The following is a 14,903-nucleotide window of genomic DNA, read 5'->3' on the forward strand; positions in this document are numbered from 1 at the left end:
GGGCAATAGAGCCCCCCCCCCCCCCCTGGGTGTGTAAAGCAGATATTTGTTATTTTCTGGGTGAGTAGGAATCTGGAGCATGTCCCTCTCCCGGGGCAATAAATACCTGTGGGGGGACACCCCCTGCCTGTGGGACACCCCCTGCCTGTGGGATACCTGTTCCCGGCTGCAGGGAACCCCAGTAGGAGTGATAATGTGAGTGGCCCCGGTGTGTGTGTCCTGCCCCCCCCAGTTACATGAGGCAGATCTGCTGCACAGTGAGCCCCAGGCACCGAGCAGCAGCAGCAGATTAATCATTGATCCCTGCACTCCCTGCAGCTCCCGTGCAACCAAACCCAGCGCCTCCCCTCATTGGCTCGTCCCAGCCACATCACAGCGGTGATACTGCCCCCGAGCATGCTGGGAGCTGGCATGCAAATACAAGCTGAGCTGCCATGGAGGCTTCCCTGGTACAAGCCCTCGGCACTGCCTCGGCACACTTAGGGGCCACTGCCCCGGCCGGATCTCTGTTCTGTTAACTCTTTGCTGCTTGGACCCGGGCACCATGCCCGGCCGCCGGCTCCGGCACATGATAAAGTTGAGCCAAAGCCCAAGTTCTTTATGTGAGTGAAACTTTTCTATTGTTGGGCAGTTGTGTCCCGGGCGGAGGAATGTTGCCCTGAGGCGCTGGCCCCGGGGGGGAAGGAGCCGCCACTTAGTAAAAGCTCTGGGCACCGTGCCATGTAGACTTGGCTCAGGTTCTGTTTTAGGCTGCCGCTTCCTGGCCGGGTGTCGCAGGGGTTAATCTATTAGCAGCCTCATTGGTGGCAGCCTCATTGGTGGGCCGGTGGGCTGAGGATGCTGGGAAATGGAGTACGAGCTGGGAGAGCCATGATTGGTTTCCCTGAATATCTGTGTCAGAGCCGCCTGTATAATGAGTTATAATTGGGATCTGTTATATCATTGGGGTAATATTGCTTGTTTAACCCCTTGTGGGAGTGCCACAGGCAGGGATGGACGGCAGGTGTGCTGCTGGGGAGGGGCCAATCAGGTGTGCAGGTACTAGGGGGAGGAGCTTTATATCAGCTGTCATCTGATATTTATTAGGCTGTTTTATTTCTGGTATATTCACGTGTTCATAGGGGTAGTAATAATAATAATAAGAGATTTATTCAGCTATGATCCATCCCTTAGTGCTCACACCCCCCTTACCCATCATTCCCTGCGCCAGGGGAGCTTACAGTCTATGGCCGGCTTTACACATGCTGGGGCCAATGTACCGGTGGCCTCTCCCTGTGCCCAAGCGCAACACTGTCTCTGTCCCAGTTCAACTGCATCTCTCTGAGTGTCACATAATTGTCACAAAAACTGCATTAAACCTGACTCCAACTACAGATTGCCCCAAGGCCTGAATATTTGCCCCCCCAGTGTAGGGGCAGAGGGGGCAGGGCTCTAGTGGGGTCATTGCCCTCTGTTATCTGCCGCTGGTTTACGACTAGGGCTTAACCCATGAGTAACCGCTGCGCTCGCTCACTTGCCCTTTGCTACTGACAGACCTGCCGGGAGATTAGCAAGTGATGCCCCACAAGGAACAGCAATCCCCGGGGGCACTAAATGCCCCACTCCCCCTGGGGCACTAAATGCCCCTCTCCCCCTGGGGCACTAAATGCCCCACTCCCCCTGGGGCACTAAATGCCCCACTCCCCCTGGGGCACTAAATGCCCCTCTCCCCCTGGGGCACTAAATGCCCCTCTCCCCCTGGGGCACTAAATGCCCCTCTCCCCCTGGGGCACTAAATGCCCCTCTCCCCCTGGGGCACTAAATGCCCCTCTCCCCCTGGGGCACTAAATGCCCCACTCCCCCTGGGGCACTAAATGCCCCACTCCCCCTGGGGCACTAAATGCCCTTCTCCCCCTGGGGCACTAAATGCCCCTCTCCCCCTGGGCACTAAATGCCCCTCTCCCCTGGGGCACTAAATGCCCCTCTCCCCCTGGGGCACTAAATGCCCCTCTCCCCTGGGGCACTAAATGCCCCTCTCCCCCTGGGGCACTAAATGCCCCTCTCCCCCTGGGGCACTAAATGCCCCACTCCCCTGGGGCACTAAATGCCCCACTCCCCCTGGGGCACTAAATGCCCCACTCCCCCTGGGGCACTAAATGCCCCACTCCCCCTGGGGCACTAAATGCCCCACTCCCCCTGGGGCACTAAATGCCCCACTCCCCCTGGGGCACTAAATGCCCCACTCCCCCTGGGGCACTAAATGCCCCACTCCCCCTGGGGCACTAAATGCCCCACTCCCCCTGGGGCACTAAATGCCCCACTGCTGTGTAAGGAGTTAAATTCAGGGGAAAGATTTGTGATAAATATCAACAACCTGTGACCTTCCATTGTTGTTGAACTGCTCCCTCCCGTCAGCCTGATGGGAAATGTAGTGAAGGGGTGGGGGGGGGGGGGGCAGGTACTAGCGGTACCAGTACCAGGGAAGGGGGTGGGATAATTCCAGAAGTTTTTCTGCAAATGTGTGTGTTTGTGCCGCTGCCCCTAATGGTAATGGGAAGGTGCTGCTATTCACAGGAAGTGACGCCCAGCGCATTCCCCACTGCCCCCTACTCACTGTACCACTGTCAGCGCATCCCTCACTGCCCCCTACTCACTGTACCACTGTCAGCACATCCCTCACTGCCCCCTACTCACTGTACCACTGTCAGCACATCCCTCACTGCCCCCTACTCACTGTACCACTGTCAGCACATTCCCCACTGCCCCCTACTCACGGTACCACTGTCAGCACATCCCTCACTGCCCCCTACTCACGGTACCACTGTCAGCGCATCCCTCACTGCCCCCTACTCACGGTACCACTGTCAGCGCATCCCTCACTGCCCCCTACTCACGGTACCACTGTCAGCGCATCCCTCACTGCCCCCTACTCATGGTACCACTGTCAGCGCATCCCTCACTGCCCCCTACTCACGGTACCACTGTCAGCGCATCCCTCACTGCCCCCTACTCACTGTACCACTGTCAGCACATTCCCCACTGCCCCCTACTCACGGTACCACTGTCAGCACATCCCTCACTGCCCCCTACTCATGGTACCACTGTCAGCGCATCCCTCACTGCCCCCTACTCACGGTACCACTGTCAGCACATCCCTCACTGCCCCCTACTCACGGTACCACTGTCAGCACATCCCTCACTGCCCCCTACTCACGGTACCACTGTCAGCACATCCCTCACTGCCCCCTACTCACGGTACCACTGTCAGCACATCCCTCACTGCCCCCTACTCACGGTACCACTGTCAGCACATCCCTCACTGCCCCCTACTCACGGTACCACTGTCAGCACATCCCTCACTGCCCCCTACTCACGGGTACCACTGTCAGCGCATCCCTCACTGCCCCCTACTCACGGTACCACTGTCAGCGCATCCCTCACTGCCCCCTACTCATGGTACCACTGTCAGCGCATCCCTCACTGCCCCCTACTCACGGTACCACTGTCAGCGCATCCCTCACTGCCCCCTACTCACGGTACCACTGTCAGCGCATCCCTCACTGCCCCCTACTCACGGTACCACTGTCAGCACATCCCTCACTGCCCCCTACTCACGGTACCACTGTCAGCACATCCCTCACTGCCCCTACTCACCGGTACCACTGTCAGCACATCCCTCACTGCCCCCTACTCACGGTACCACTGTCAGCGCATCCCTCACTGCCCCCTACTCACGGTACCACTGTCAGCGCATCCCTCACTGCCCCCTACTCATGGTACCACTGTCAGCGCATCCCTCACTGCCCCCTACTCACGGTACCACTGTCAGCACATCCCTCACTGCCCCCTACTCACGGTACCACTGTCAGCACATTCCCCACTGCCCCCTACTCACGGTACCACTGTCAGCACATCCCTCACTGCCCCCTACTCACTGTACCACTGTCAGCGCATCCCTCACTGCCCCCTACTCACGGTACCACTGTCAGCACATCCCTCACTGCCCCCAACTCACGGTACCACTGTCAGCACATCCCTCACTGCCCCCTACTCACGGTACCACTGTCAGCACATCCCTCACTGCCCCCTACTCACGGTACCACTGTCAGCACATCCCTCACTGCCCCCTACTCATGGTACCACTGTCAGCGCATCCCTCACTGCCCCCTACTCACGGTACCACTGTCAGCGCATCCCTCACTGCCCCCTACTCATGGTACCACTGTCAGCGCATCCCTCACTGCCCCCTACTCACGGTACCACTGTCAGCGCATCCCTCACTGCCCCCTACTCATGGTACCACTGTCAGCGCATCCCTCACTGCCCCCTACTCACGGTACCATTGTTCTTACCCACCTCCCCCTGATCCCAGGGCGCATAATAACAGATTGCCCTTATTAACCAGGGAATTAAATCTGTGCCGCTGTGTGGGATGGGACTGGGGGGGTTATGTGACCCCAGAGTGGGGCAGGAGGGTTCCAGGGGATGGGACTGGGGGGGGTTATGTGACCCCAGAGTGGGGCAGGAGGGTTCCAGGGGATGGGACTGGGGGGGTTATGTGACCCCAGAGTGGGGCAGGAGGGTTCCAGGGGATGGGAGTGGGGGGTTATGTGACCCCAGAGTGGGGCAGGAGGGTTCCAGGGGATGGGAGTGGGGGGTTATGTGACCCCAGAGTGGGGCAGGAGGGTTCCAGGGGATGGGAGTGGGGGGTTATGTGACCCCAGAGTGGGGCAGGAGGGTTCCAGGGGATGGGAGTGGGGGGGTTATGTGACCCCAGAGTGGGGCAGGAGGGTTCCAGGGGATGGGTCTGGGGGGGTTATGTGACCCCAGTGTGGGGCAGGAGGGTTCCAGGGGATGGGACTGGGGGGGTTATGTGACCCCAGAGTGGGGCAGGAGGGTTCCAGGGGATGGGTCTGGGGGGGTTATGTGACCCCAAGAGTGGGGCAGGAGGGTTCCAGGGGATGGGAGTGGGGGGTTATGTGACCCCAGAGTGGGGCAGGAGGGCAGATGTGACTGTGCCAGTGTCACACCAAGTGACTGAGGGTTCCAGGGGATGGGACTGGGGGGTTATGTGACACCCCAAGAGTGGGGGCAAGAGGGCAGATGTGACTGGGTGGTTATGTGACCGCCCCCCCAGAGTGGGGGCAGGAGGGCAGGTATAACTGTACCAATGTCACACCAAGTGACTCCGTAGATTAAGTTAATTGGCTGTTAGTTGCCCTGGGCTGTTACTGAGCTAGTGTGGGCTCATACAGGGCAGGCAGTGTTACTGGTACCGGTAGGGAGGGATTGGGCTGGAATTCTTATATATAGAATGGGGCTGAACATGCATTTACCCATAATGCTCGCTTGGTCTCTAGTAAGGATCCTATGTGCTTGCTGTTATTTGAGGTTTTGGGCTGTGGCTGCTGCGGGCGCCTCGGTGCCAACATGCGTGTTTCTGCTCACTGTAACGTGTATCGGGCCTGTCCCTCCTTGTTTCATGTCATTCACATGTCCGTGTTTCCGCCCTAGGGTCTTACATGTAGTCTGAGACTTGAGGAAAAGTCGTGAAACAATATGGCGGCGCACAGCGGCAAGATGGAAGCATTGCTCTGCTGGGTGAGTATTAAAGGGAAACCTGGGCATATGATATAAATACATTGGGCATAGGCAGCTTTATTTGCCCATAGCCTGTACAGAAAGATACCATAAACCTATGGCACATAGGGATTCCCCTGTACTAAGCACAATTCAGCAGGAACAGCCTCCTAAGTTTGCTTATAGCCTGTACAGAGAGATACCATAAAACTATGGCACATAGGGATTCCCCTGTACTAAGCACAATTCAGCAGGAACAGCCCCCTAAGTTTGCCCATAGCCTGTACAGACAGATACCATAAAACTATGGCACATAGGGATACCCCTGTACTAAGCACAATTCAGCAGGAACAGCCCCCTAAGTTTGCTCATAGCCTGTACAGAGAGATACCATAAAACTATGGCACATAGGGATTCCCCTGTACTAAGCACAATTCAGCAGGAACAGCCCCCTAAGTTTGCTCATAGCCTGTACAGAGAGATACCATAAAACTATGGCACATAGGGATTCCCCTGTACTAAGCACAATTCAGCAGGAACAGCCCCCTAAGTTTGCTCATAGCCTGTACAGAGAGATACCATAAAACTATGGCACATAGGGATTCCCCTGTACTAAGCACAATTCAGCAGGAACAGCCCCCTAAGTTTGCTCATAGCCTGTACAGAGAGATACCATAAAACTATGGCACATAGGGATTCCCCTGTACTAAGCACAATTCAGCAGGAACAGCCCCCTAAGTTTGCTCATAGCCTGTACAGAGAGATACCATAAAACTATGGCACATAGGGATTCCCCTGTACTAAGCACAATTCAGCAGGAACAGCCCCCTAAGTTTGCTCATAGCCTGTACAGAGAGATACCATAAAACTATGGCACATAGGGATTCCCCTGTACTAAGCACAGTTCAGCAGGAACAGCCCCCTAAGTTTGCTCATAGCCTGTACAGAGAGATACCATAAAACTATGGCACATAGGGATTCCCCTGTACTAAGCACAATTCAGCAGGAACAGCCCCCTAAGTTTGCTCATAGCCTGTACAGAGAGATACCATAAAACTATGGCACATAGGGATTCCCCTGTACTAAGCACAATTCAGCAGGAACAGCCCCCTAAGTTTGCTCATAGCCTGTACAGAGAGATACCATAAAACTATGGCACATAGGGATTCCCCTGTACTAAGCACAATTCAGCAGGAACAGCCCCCTAAGTTTGCTCATAGCCTGTACAGAGAGATACCATAAAACTATGGCACATAGGGATTCCCCTGTACTAAGCACAATTCAGCAGGAACAGCCCCCTAAGTTTGCCCATAGCCTGTACAGAGAGATACCATAACACTATGGCATATAGGGATTCCCCTGTACTAAGCACAATTCAGCAGGAACAGCCCCCTAAGTTTACTCATAGCCTGTACAGAGAGATACCATAACACTATGGCACATAGGGATTCCCCTGTACTAAGCACAATTCAGCAGGAACAGCCCCCTAAGTTTACTCATAGCCTGTACAGAGAGATACTATAACACTATGGCACATAGGGATTCCCCTGTACTAAGCACAATTCAGCAGGAACAGCCCCCTAAGTTTGCCCATAGCCTGTACAGAGAGATACTATAACACTATGGCACATAGGGATTCCCCTGTACTAAGCACAACCGGACAGTGACATTCTATGATGATTTGCCGCTCTGGTCTCTCTGCACCAGGGACACAATCCAGTATGGCTGCTGGTTTCCCTCGCCGTCTCTGCGGTGGGGACAGTTCTGACCTCTCCTGTCTCTGCAGGTGAACAGCCTGAAGGTGGGGGAACCAATCGAGAGATTTTCACAGCTGCAGGATCTGGGCATTCTGCTGAAAGTTGTCGGCATATTGTGAGTATTACAGACAGTACCTGTGTAACATACCCGGCTTTGTATGTAAGAGTAATAATGAACTATGCAGAAATGTGCCATTGTGGGAGGAGGGGAATGTATTTATATTGCAAACTTGCTTAGAATTCTGTTTTCTTTTATTAGGCAAAAATTATATTTTGGGTTGACTTGTCCTTTAATCATATTATACCTCCCACATACACCCTCTGTGTAATTCCCTTCCCTGTAGGAGAGGCAGGGGTATCATTATCTCTCTATTATCTCCCCAATCCTGATGCAGTTGGACCTCTCTTCCAGGGTATGGGCTTTGGCAGTTGCCCCCTCACTAATTCTGATACATTTTTGTCCCCTGTGTCAGTGGTGGGACTCCCATGTGGCACCCATTCCCAATGCCTCTGAACCCCAGGTGCCCATATGTACCTGCCCTACAGTTCCCTCTCATTCCCAGCATCCCCTACAGTACTAGTACAGCCCTGGGGCAGAGCATGGAAGACATGTTGCTATGAGGCTTCCTGGGTGATTCAGGACTATATTTTTATTATTTCCATCTTCCTGTCTTTCCAAAATAAGCCGAGCCCCCCCATATTTGCTCAATACAGTGCTTAACCCCAATCAGCCATAAAACCCACCCGTTTCCCTGTAAGCCCAGGTTCTGTTGGACCCACAGCTGCCAGAGTGAGAGCTCATATTAGTTACTATTAGACCCCTGTGGTGCCGCGTTGGGGGGGGGCGGGTACCGCTCAGACTGTATGTGATGGGCTGTTCCTGTCTCTCAGATCAGGGAACTCCGAGGAAACGGCCCTTGTCCTACAGCAGATCCCGGAGGAGCGGCTGAACTTCCTCTGTGCCTTCTTACAAAGTAAGATCCCCTGGGGGGGCATGAAGGGTAAGGGACGGCTGATGTGCGTGTTGTTTGGGGGTCACACCTGGAGAGAATTCCCCCCCCCCCCCAGTACTGATATTAGTAGTTCTGTTCCTGATACTCACTGCTGCACTGATAGTGTGTAATGTACAATCACTTGCCCCTTCCCTTAGCCAATCAGAATGTTTGTGCATAATGTGCCCTTCAGCCTTACTGTCCCTTTAGGGCCCTGGCATTTGCGGCCATTCTGAGGGGTTTTATTCTCTGTGTTTAATAGCTTCCTGCTTCCCCCCCCCCCATGGAGCTGCTACTCAACAAGCATTGTGGGGCTTCTGCGCTTCTCTGGCCTGTGTGTGTCCTGAGTAAATCTCACTCATTCTCTCTTTCTGTAGGGTATTGCCGGCCGGGCTCCTCAGCTGAAAACTTGGTGCAATGGCAGAAGATTCTGCAGGGGGAGAACCTGGAAGTGGAACTTTCCAAGGTACTTTCCGGCTGCACAATTGCCCTCTCTCTCACATGCCCATTCTCCCTGCCATCCATCCCACTCCGACTCTTCTGCTGATTTATAGCTCTGTCCCCTTTCCCACTGGGAGCATAGGCAACCTTAGGCCTTATGGTGCCCATACACGTGAAGAGGTCGCCAAGCGAGTGAATCTTCACCTGATATCCCCACTTACGGGTGGGCGATATTGGGGAACATGTAGGCTAATTCGATCGAATTATAATGGCGGCAATGGGGCAGTCGCTTCGGGGACCGCATCAACGAGCCGACGCGGTCCCCGATCCGACTAAATCTTTTAACCTGCCCGATCAATATCTGCCCAATTTCAGGCCAGATATCGGTCGTGCATGTCCCTCGCTTCTGCCCCTACACGGGCCTATAAGCTGCCGAATCGGTCTAAGGGACCCATATCGGCAGCTACAATTGGCCCGTGTATGGCCACCTTTAGCAGCTGCCAGTGGGTGCTGCCTTTCTCTGCCCATAAGATTTGCACTTACACGAAAGGCCTGTGAGTGGCTTATATTTGTACTCCCTGCACAGCAGCATTGGCTCCCCTACCATTTTTCCCAACATGCCACTTTCTTTATGAGATGGCTGGAATCTCTTATTGGGTAAAAGGGATCTGCAGCTGATACAGAAAAGTATCTGTAGAATTGTCTCTCTGCAGCAGAGAGAATGAAATACCACAGTAAAGCAATAGGCAAGTATGGGTGAAACACATGGCGCTACTAGTAGCAGCTACTAAGTATCTCTGTGTCTTCACCCTAATGGACTCACTACTAGAAGTTAAACTGTTCTAACTGCACCCCTTCGTTATATCTCACAGGCAATCGTCCTTCTCTTCTATTACTCAACTATGAGCTCCAAAAACCCGAAGAAATCTGAGGATTTTGATCATAAAACTCAGGTGAGGAAGCCTCCTGCTGCTATGTTGGTTCATAGTAATTGGACCAGTAACTTTGATTGGCTGAGCGCTTTCCTGCCATTTTGTGACCCAATGAAGGTGCATTATCTAAGATTTCACTCTCTCATTATGAATTTCTGCACTTGCAGACAGAGCTGGCCTCCATCTTGCGCTTTGTACTGGATAATGAAGATGCTCTCTGTCTGGACGACAAACTTATCAACTTCCTGCAGCGGAAAGGTGAGGCAGAATTGTGTGCTGGGCGCGTGTTTTAGGGACATTTTTGCTTTGCTAAATGTAAATAATTATGTGGTGTGCGAGCAGGCTGCATGTTTGTGCCCTTGGCATATATTGGTGTATATTCAGTAACACCTCCCCTGCATTGTGCCTCACTCTTGCTTATGAGACCTCTTCTCTTCCAGCGCGTTTTCCCTCCTTGGGAGATGATACGTCCAGTTGCTCCGACGCCGCGTCTCCTAATGTGTCCCACAGGCGGAAGAGCGAAGTGCGCTTTCTGGAGCTGCATCGTGTTGCTTCCTCATCTACTATGAAAAGGTAAATATCCTGCTGCTTTATAGCAAACTCTTGGGCAGACTGGTATTTTGCTTAGGTGCAGGAGAAACAAAAAAGCGGATCCTACATGAACTTTCCAGAAGGTGTTACTCTATAATAACCGGTCATTCCCCTGCTGGAAAGTTCATGTAGGAGCCGCTGATATCAGTCAGTAAATAGATCCCAATACAAACAGCTGATGTGACTCTATAATAACCAGTCATTCCCCTGCTGGAAAGTTCATGTAGGAGCCGCTCATATCAGTCAGTAAATAGATCCCCATACAAACAGCTGATGTGACTCTATAATAACCAGTCATTCCCCTGCTGGAAAGTTCATGTAGGAGCCGCTGATATCATTCAGTAAATAGATCCCCATACAAACAGCTGATGTGACTCTATAATAACCAGTCATTCCCCTGCTGGAAAGTTCATGTAGGAGCCGCTCATATCAGTCAGTAAATAGATCCCAATACAAACAGCCGATGTGACTCTATAATAACCAGTCATTCCCCTGCTGGAAAGTTCATGTAGGAGCCGCTCATATCATTCAGTAAATAGATCCCAATACAAACAGCTGATGTGACTCTATAATAACCAGTCATTCCCCTGCTGGAAAGTTCATGTAGGAGCCGCTCATATCAGTCAGTAAATAGATCCCAATACAAACAGCTGATGTGACTCTATAATAACCAGTCATTCCCCTGCTGGAAAGTTCATGTATAATAAGCAGCTTATATAAATAGTTCCATTAATTTTTGTTAATGAGTCAGTTAATTGTTACATAAATGGTGTAAGTAAATTTTAACCCCAGTTACACAATGTGCATGGCTTTTTATATCCACCGGCCCCTTTCAGGCCAAAATCCGAGGACAACAGCCCCTCCCCTTTCTGCTGATTGTTGCCCTGCGCTTGAACTTGCAAGCCCATTATTCCTGTACCTTTGGGCTGTGCTCAGCTCTGACAGACAGGGGGAACTGCTTTCCCAGCACAACACTGCCCCCTGTGTGTCAGATCTTGGCACAGCCTATGTGTGAGGGCTTTGCAAAAAAAAAAGCATTTTCGTTTTTTTTTTTTTTTTTTGCAAAGGGTTTGTTCACCTCTAAACTAACTTAGTATGATGTAGACATTGATATTCTGAGAAAATTTGCAATTTGTTTTCATTACTTATTTTCTGTGGTTTCAAAGTTATTCGGCTTTTTCTTCAGCTCTCCAGTTTGGAATTTCTGGTTGCTAGGGTCTTGTTTACTTTAGCAACCAGGAAGTGTTTTGAATGAGAGACTGGAATATGATTAGGAGAGGACCCGAATGGGAAGATAAGAAATAAAAAGAAGTTAATAATATTCATTTTCTTGCTGCCTGGGTCAGTGACCCCCCTCCGTTTAAAAGCTGGAAAGATGTACAAGAGGGAGGCAAATAATTCACAAAACAATAAATAATAAAGACCAATTTCAATGTTGCTAGGGAATAGGACGTTCAATAACATAAAGTTAACTCAAGGGTCTTTAATTTGGAGTTGGTTTTACATGAGGAATCCAATTCTGCCGTCAGTTTAGATTTGATATTGTTTGATTGTGCCATGGTTCCTTCCTTACATCCCAGCTCTGACCTGAGGCCGTGTCTTGACTCTGTTTCTGGTGTTTCACAGTTTGTCAGCGGACCCCCCATCTTCCCCAATGATCGAGGTGCTGCACACCCCTCAGTTCCAGATGAGGCGCCTGAAGAAGCAACTGAGTGAAGTGCGGGACTGTAGAGATGAACTGGAGGTGGAACTGGCAGAGAACCGCAAACACCTGGCAGAGAAAGGTCAGTGCCTTTACCCAAACTCTCTGTATAAATAAGCTCCTTATCTGTAAGCCCGAGACACAGGCGCCAATCATGTATTTTGTATTTATACATTTGAAGTTGCTATGTTTTTTCCTTTAGTTACCACAGAGCTTGCAAAGCCCTTTAAGGAAACCAAATAGAACAGGATCCCTTTACAACTTCTCAGTAGAATCAATGACACAAAGTCACCCCCCTCTCTCATTCATTTCCTTACAGAGGCTCAGATCTCCCTCCTGCAGCAGCAGATTGAACACCTTCGGATCTTAAGGGAGAACCAGGCTGAGCTACAGGAACCCAAAGAGCTGGAGGAACTTCGGGAGAAGAATGAGAGGTGAGTAACCTACTGAGTGGCACCTCTACACCTCCCTGTGCCCCTTTATGTTCAGTATGTGTTTGTATGCACCTTCTCCCCTTTTCCAGACACACCCTGGGAGGTTAGTTAGCCCCCCAAAATGACACGTGTAAATATGACGGACCTTCGATTGTAAGCTCCACAGGGTAGGAATTAGTGTGAATATGAAACAGTCTGTTAAGTGCAGAACTATATAAATGAAGCCTTATAACAGAAATAACTCTCCCAACTCCATATATTTCCCAGTTGTCCCAGTGCAATCTTCCTTTATTTGAATCCCACTATGTGCAAACCACACACACACACACAAAGGCTGACCTGTGCACTTTTTCCCCGTAGCCTGATGATCAGACTTCGGGACACCCTCAAGCAGTGTCAGGATATGAAGACTGACAAGAAACAACTGGAACGCAAGAACGATCAATTGGCCGAGGAGAATGGCGAGCTCTCTTACAAGGTCTTGTAATCCTCCATGTCACATGACAAGTTTCACTTCCCCACATACATATACATATATATATCATCCCATATGTGTCTTTGTGCAGGTGCGAGACTTATCCAACCGCTTGGCACAACTGCAGGAGGCTCTCTATGAAACCACAGAGGAACACGAGCTTTCTCTGAGCAACTGGGAGCAGAAACAGAGCCAGTTAGAGAGTGAGCTGAGTGGTGCAGTCGGTGAAAAGGTAATGAATTAATGGCTTAATCAGATGTGTTGGGCTGCTTGGTTTAGCTTGACCTTCGGGGATGCTAACAAACGATCATAACACGTTGTTCATGTTCTGTGTGATGTGCTCCATTGGCCAGATAATGGACATGGCAGAAGGTTGCTGTGATAGGCAGCATGGTAGCCTTTGATAATTCATAATATGCCTTTTAAGGTGTAGCATTTATGAACCAATATTTATTGTGAGCTTAGTGTCCCTTTCAAAGTATTTCGGAAGGGTATTTTCTCCTTTATCGAGGTGATATAGGAACTGTAGGAATATAGCGTCCACCATCAGGATGCAGAAGACTAAAAATAACTGACTTCAACTTGTACTTGACCCCTCCCACAGGGGCTGTAACTCTGCCCCTTCTTGTGCTGTCCTCCGTGGGGCTGGGGAACACACAGGCTGCCTGTTTGACCAGTGGCTAAAAGTGGCAGCCAGGGGACTTATGGGTCCTTGTTGGTTAGACAGGACATCCATGTGGTGTGGATTCTTGGGGTTGTTCTCCTACTGGAAGGTCTACTGCAGTGATCCCCAACCAGTGTCTCGTGAGCAACATGTTGCTCACCAACCCCTTGGCTGTTGCTCTCAGTGCCCCCAGTTATTGTTGAATTCCTGACTTGGGGACAAGTTTTGGTTGAATAAAAACAAGATTTCCTACCAAATAAAGCCCCTGTAAGCTGATAGGGTGCATAGAGGCTGCCTAATAGCCAATCACAGCCCTTATTTGGCTCCTCCATGTACTTTTATGGTGCTTGTGTTGCTCTCCAAGTCTTTTTACATTTGACTGTGACTCACAAATAAGAAAGGTTGGGGATCCCTGGTCTACTGGGTCTCTGTGCTCCATCCCTCACTTGAAGCCGCCCTACTTGCCTCTACCTGTCCTCCTTCACTTTGGTAGACGGTTGACTAGTGCTGAGAGGGGCCCCAAGTTGGACAGCAGGCATACTATGCGACTCCCGCTGGCTCTGCCAATCTTTCCCTGCACACATGTCCCTGGGGTGGCTCAGCCCTTTTGAAAGATGGCACAGGCCAAATCCCATGCCCTTCCCAGATATGTCTCCCTTGGACCCTTCACTACTACCCTTTATTGTCATTACATGCTGCCTTCCCAAGCTTTCACCGTACACATTCCCGGGCTCTTGGTGCACTCCTACCTCCCTTTTGAGAACGCCCTCCTTTTTCCTTCTAATTCACCTAGATAAAATATGTTCTGTGAGGATCACAATAAAATAGTGAGTGAAGTTTACCACGTTATTTTCTGTACATAGGTTTTTCTTACAGAGTAGAGGCACCGTCACGCCATCCAGACTTTACAAATCAGAAAGAAAATATCACTCCGGAGAACTATGTCAATCAACCAGTTGTAGTTTTATTATATACACAACATGCTTCAGATCCTGATGAAGGATCACTGGTTCTGAAACACGATGTGCAGTATAAAATAAAACTGCGACTGGTTGGTTGACACGTTTCTCCGGAGTGATATTTTGTTTCTGATTTGTATGTTCTGCAAGGTCCTTTCCTCCGTTATATAAAAGTATACAAAGATTGTTCTGTGGATTTGGCGTTAATATCTGTTTTGTTATTGCAGAAGTATCTGGAAGAGCATCACTTAATACTGCAGGGAAAAATATCAATGCTTGAGGATCAGCTAAAGAAGATGGGGGAGAGAGAGGTGGAAGAAAAAGGAGATTGTATGGGTGACATCCTCAAGGTATGGATGGATGCATGGAGACTGTAAAGACTGTTAGTACCATACGT

The 14,903-nt window shown here is 50.7% G+C and overlaps 1 protein-coding gene across 7 annotated transcripts in view; it reads left to right on the forward strand.

The window, feature by feature from the left end:
* The window catches only part of numa1 (nuclear mitotic apparatus protein 1), a 41,245-nt gene that overhangs the window by 11,218 nt on the left and 15,124 nt on the right, over positions 1 to 14,903 (forward strand). For 6 of the 7 annotated variants that reach the window (XM_031897417.1, XM_031897415.1, XM_031897419.1 and 3 more), the window contains exons 2-13: positions 5,494 to 5,580; positions 7,346 to 7,431; positions 8,208 to 8,290; positions 8,686 to 8,774; positions 9,622 to 9,702; positions 9,849 to 9,939; positions 10,122 to 10,254; positions 11,899 to 12,056; positions 12,294 to 12,408; positions 12,769 to 12,886; positions 12,975 to 13,115; positions 14,734 to 14,856. In XM_031897417.1, coding sequence (XP_031753277.1) covers positions 5,539 to 5,580; positions 7,346 to 7,431; positions 8,208 to 8,290; positions 8,686 to 8,774; positions 9,622 to 9,702; positions 9,849 to 9,939; positions 10,122 to 10,254; positions 11,899 to 12,056; positions 12,294 to 12,408; positions 12,769 to 12,886; positions 12,975 to 13,115; positions 14,734 to 14,856 — 1,260 coding nt within the window. In that variant the 5' untranslated portion in view covers positions 5,494 to 5,538. Of the gene's footprint in view, positions 1 to 410; positions 603 to 5,493; positions 5,581 to 7,345; positions 7,432 to 8,207; positions 8,291 to 8,685; positions 8,775 to 9,621; positions 9,703 to 9,848; positions 9,940 to 10,121; positions 10,255 to 11,898; positions 12,057 to 12,293; positions 12,409 to 12,768; positions 12,887 to 12,974; positions 13,116 to 14,733; positions 14,857 to 14,903 lie in introns of those variants that run through there. The other variant, XM_031897416.1, reaches the window with a different exon arrangement.

Source organism: Xenopus tropicalis, chromosome 2 (assembly GCF_000004195.4).
Source record: "Xenopus tropicalis strain Nigerian chromosome 2, UCB_Xtro_10.0, whole genome shotgun sequence".
NCBI classification, from domain to species: domain Eukaryota; kingdom Metazoa; phylum Chordata; class Amphibia; order Anura; family Pipidae; genus Xenopus; species Xenopus tropicalis.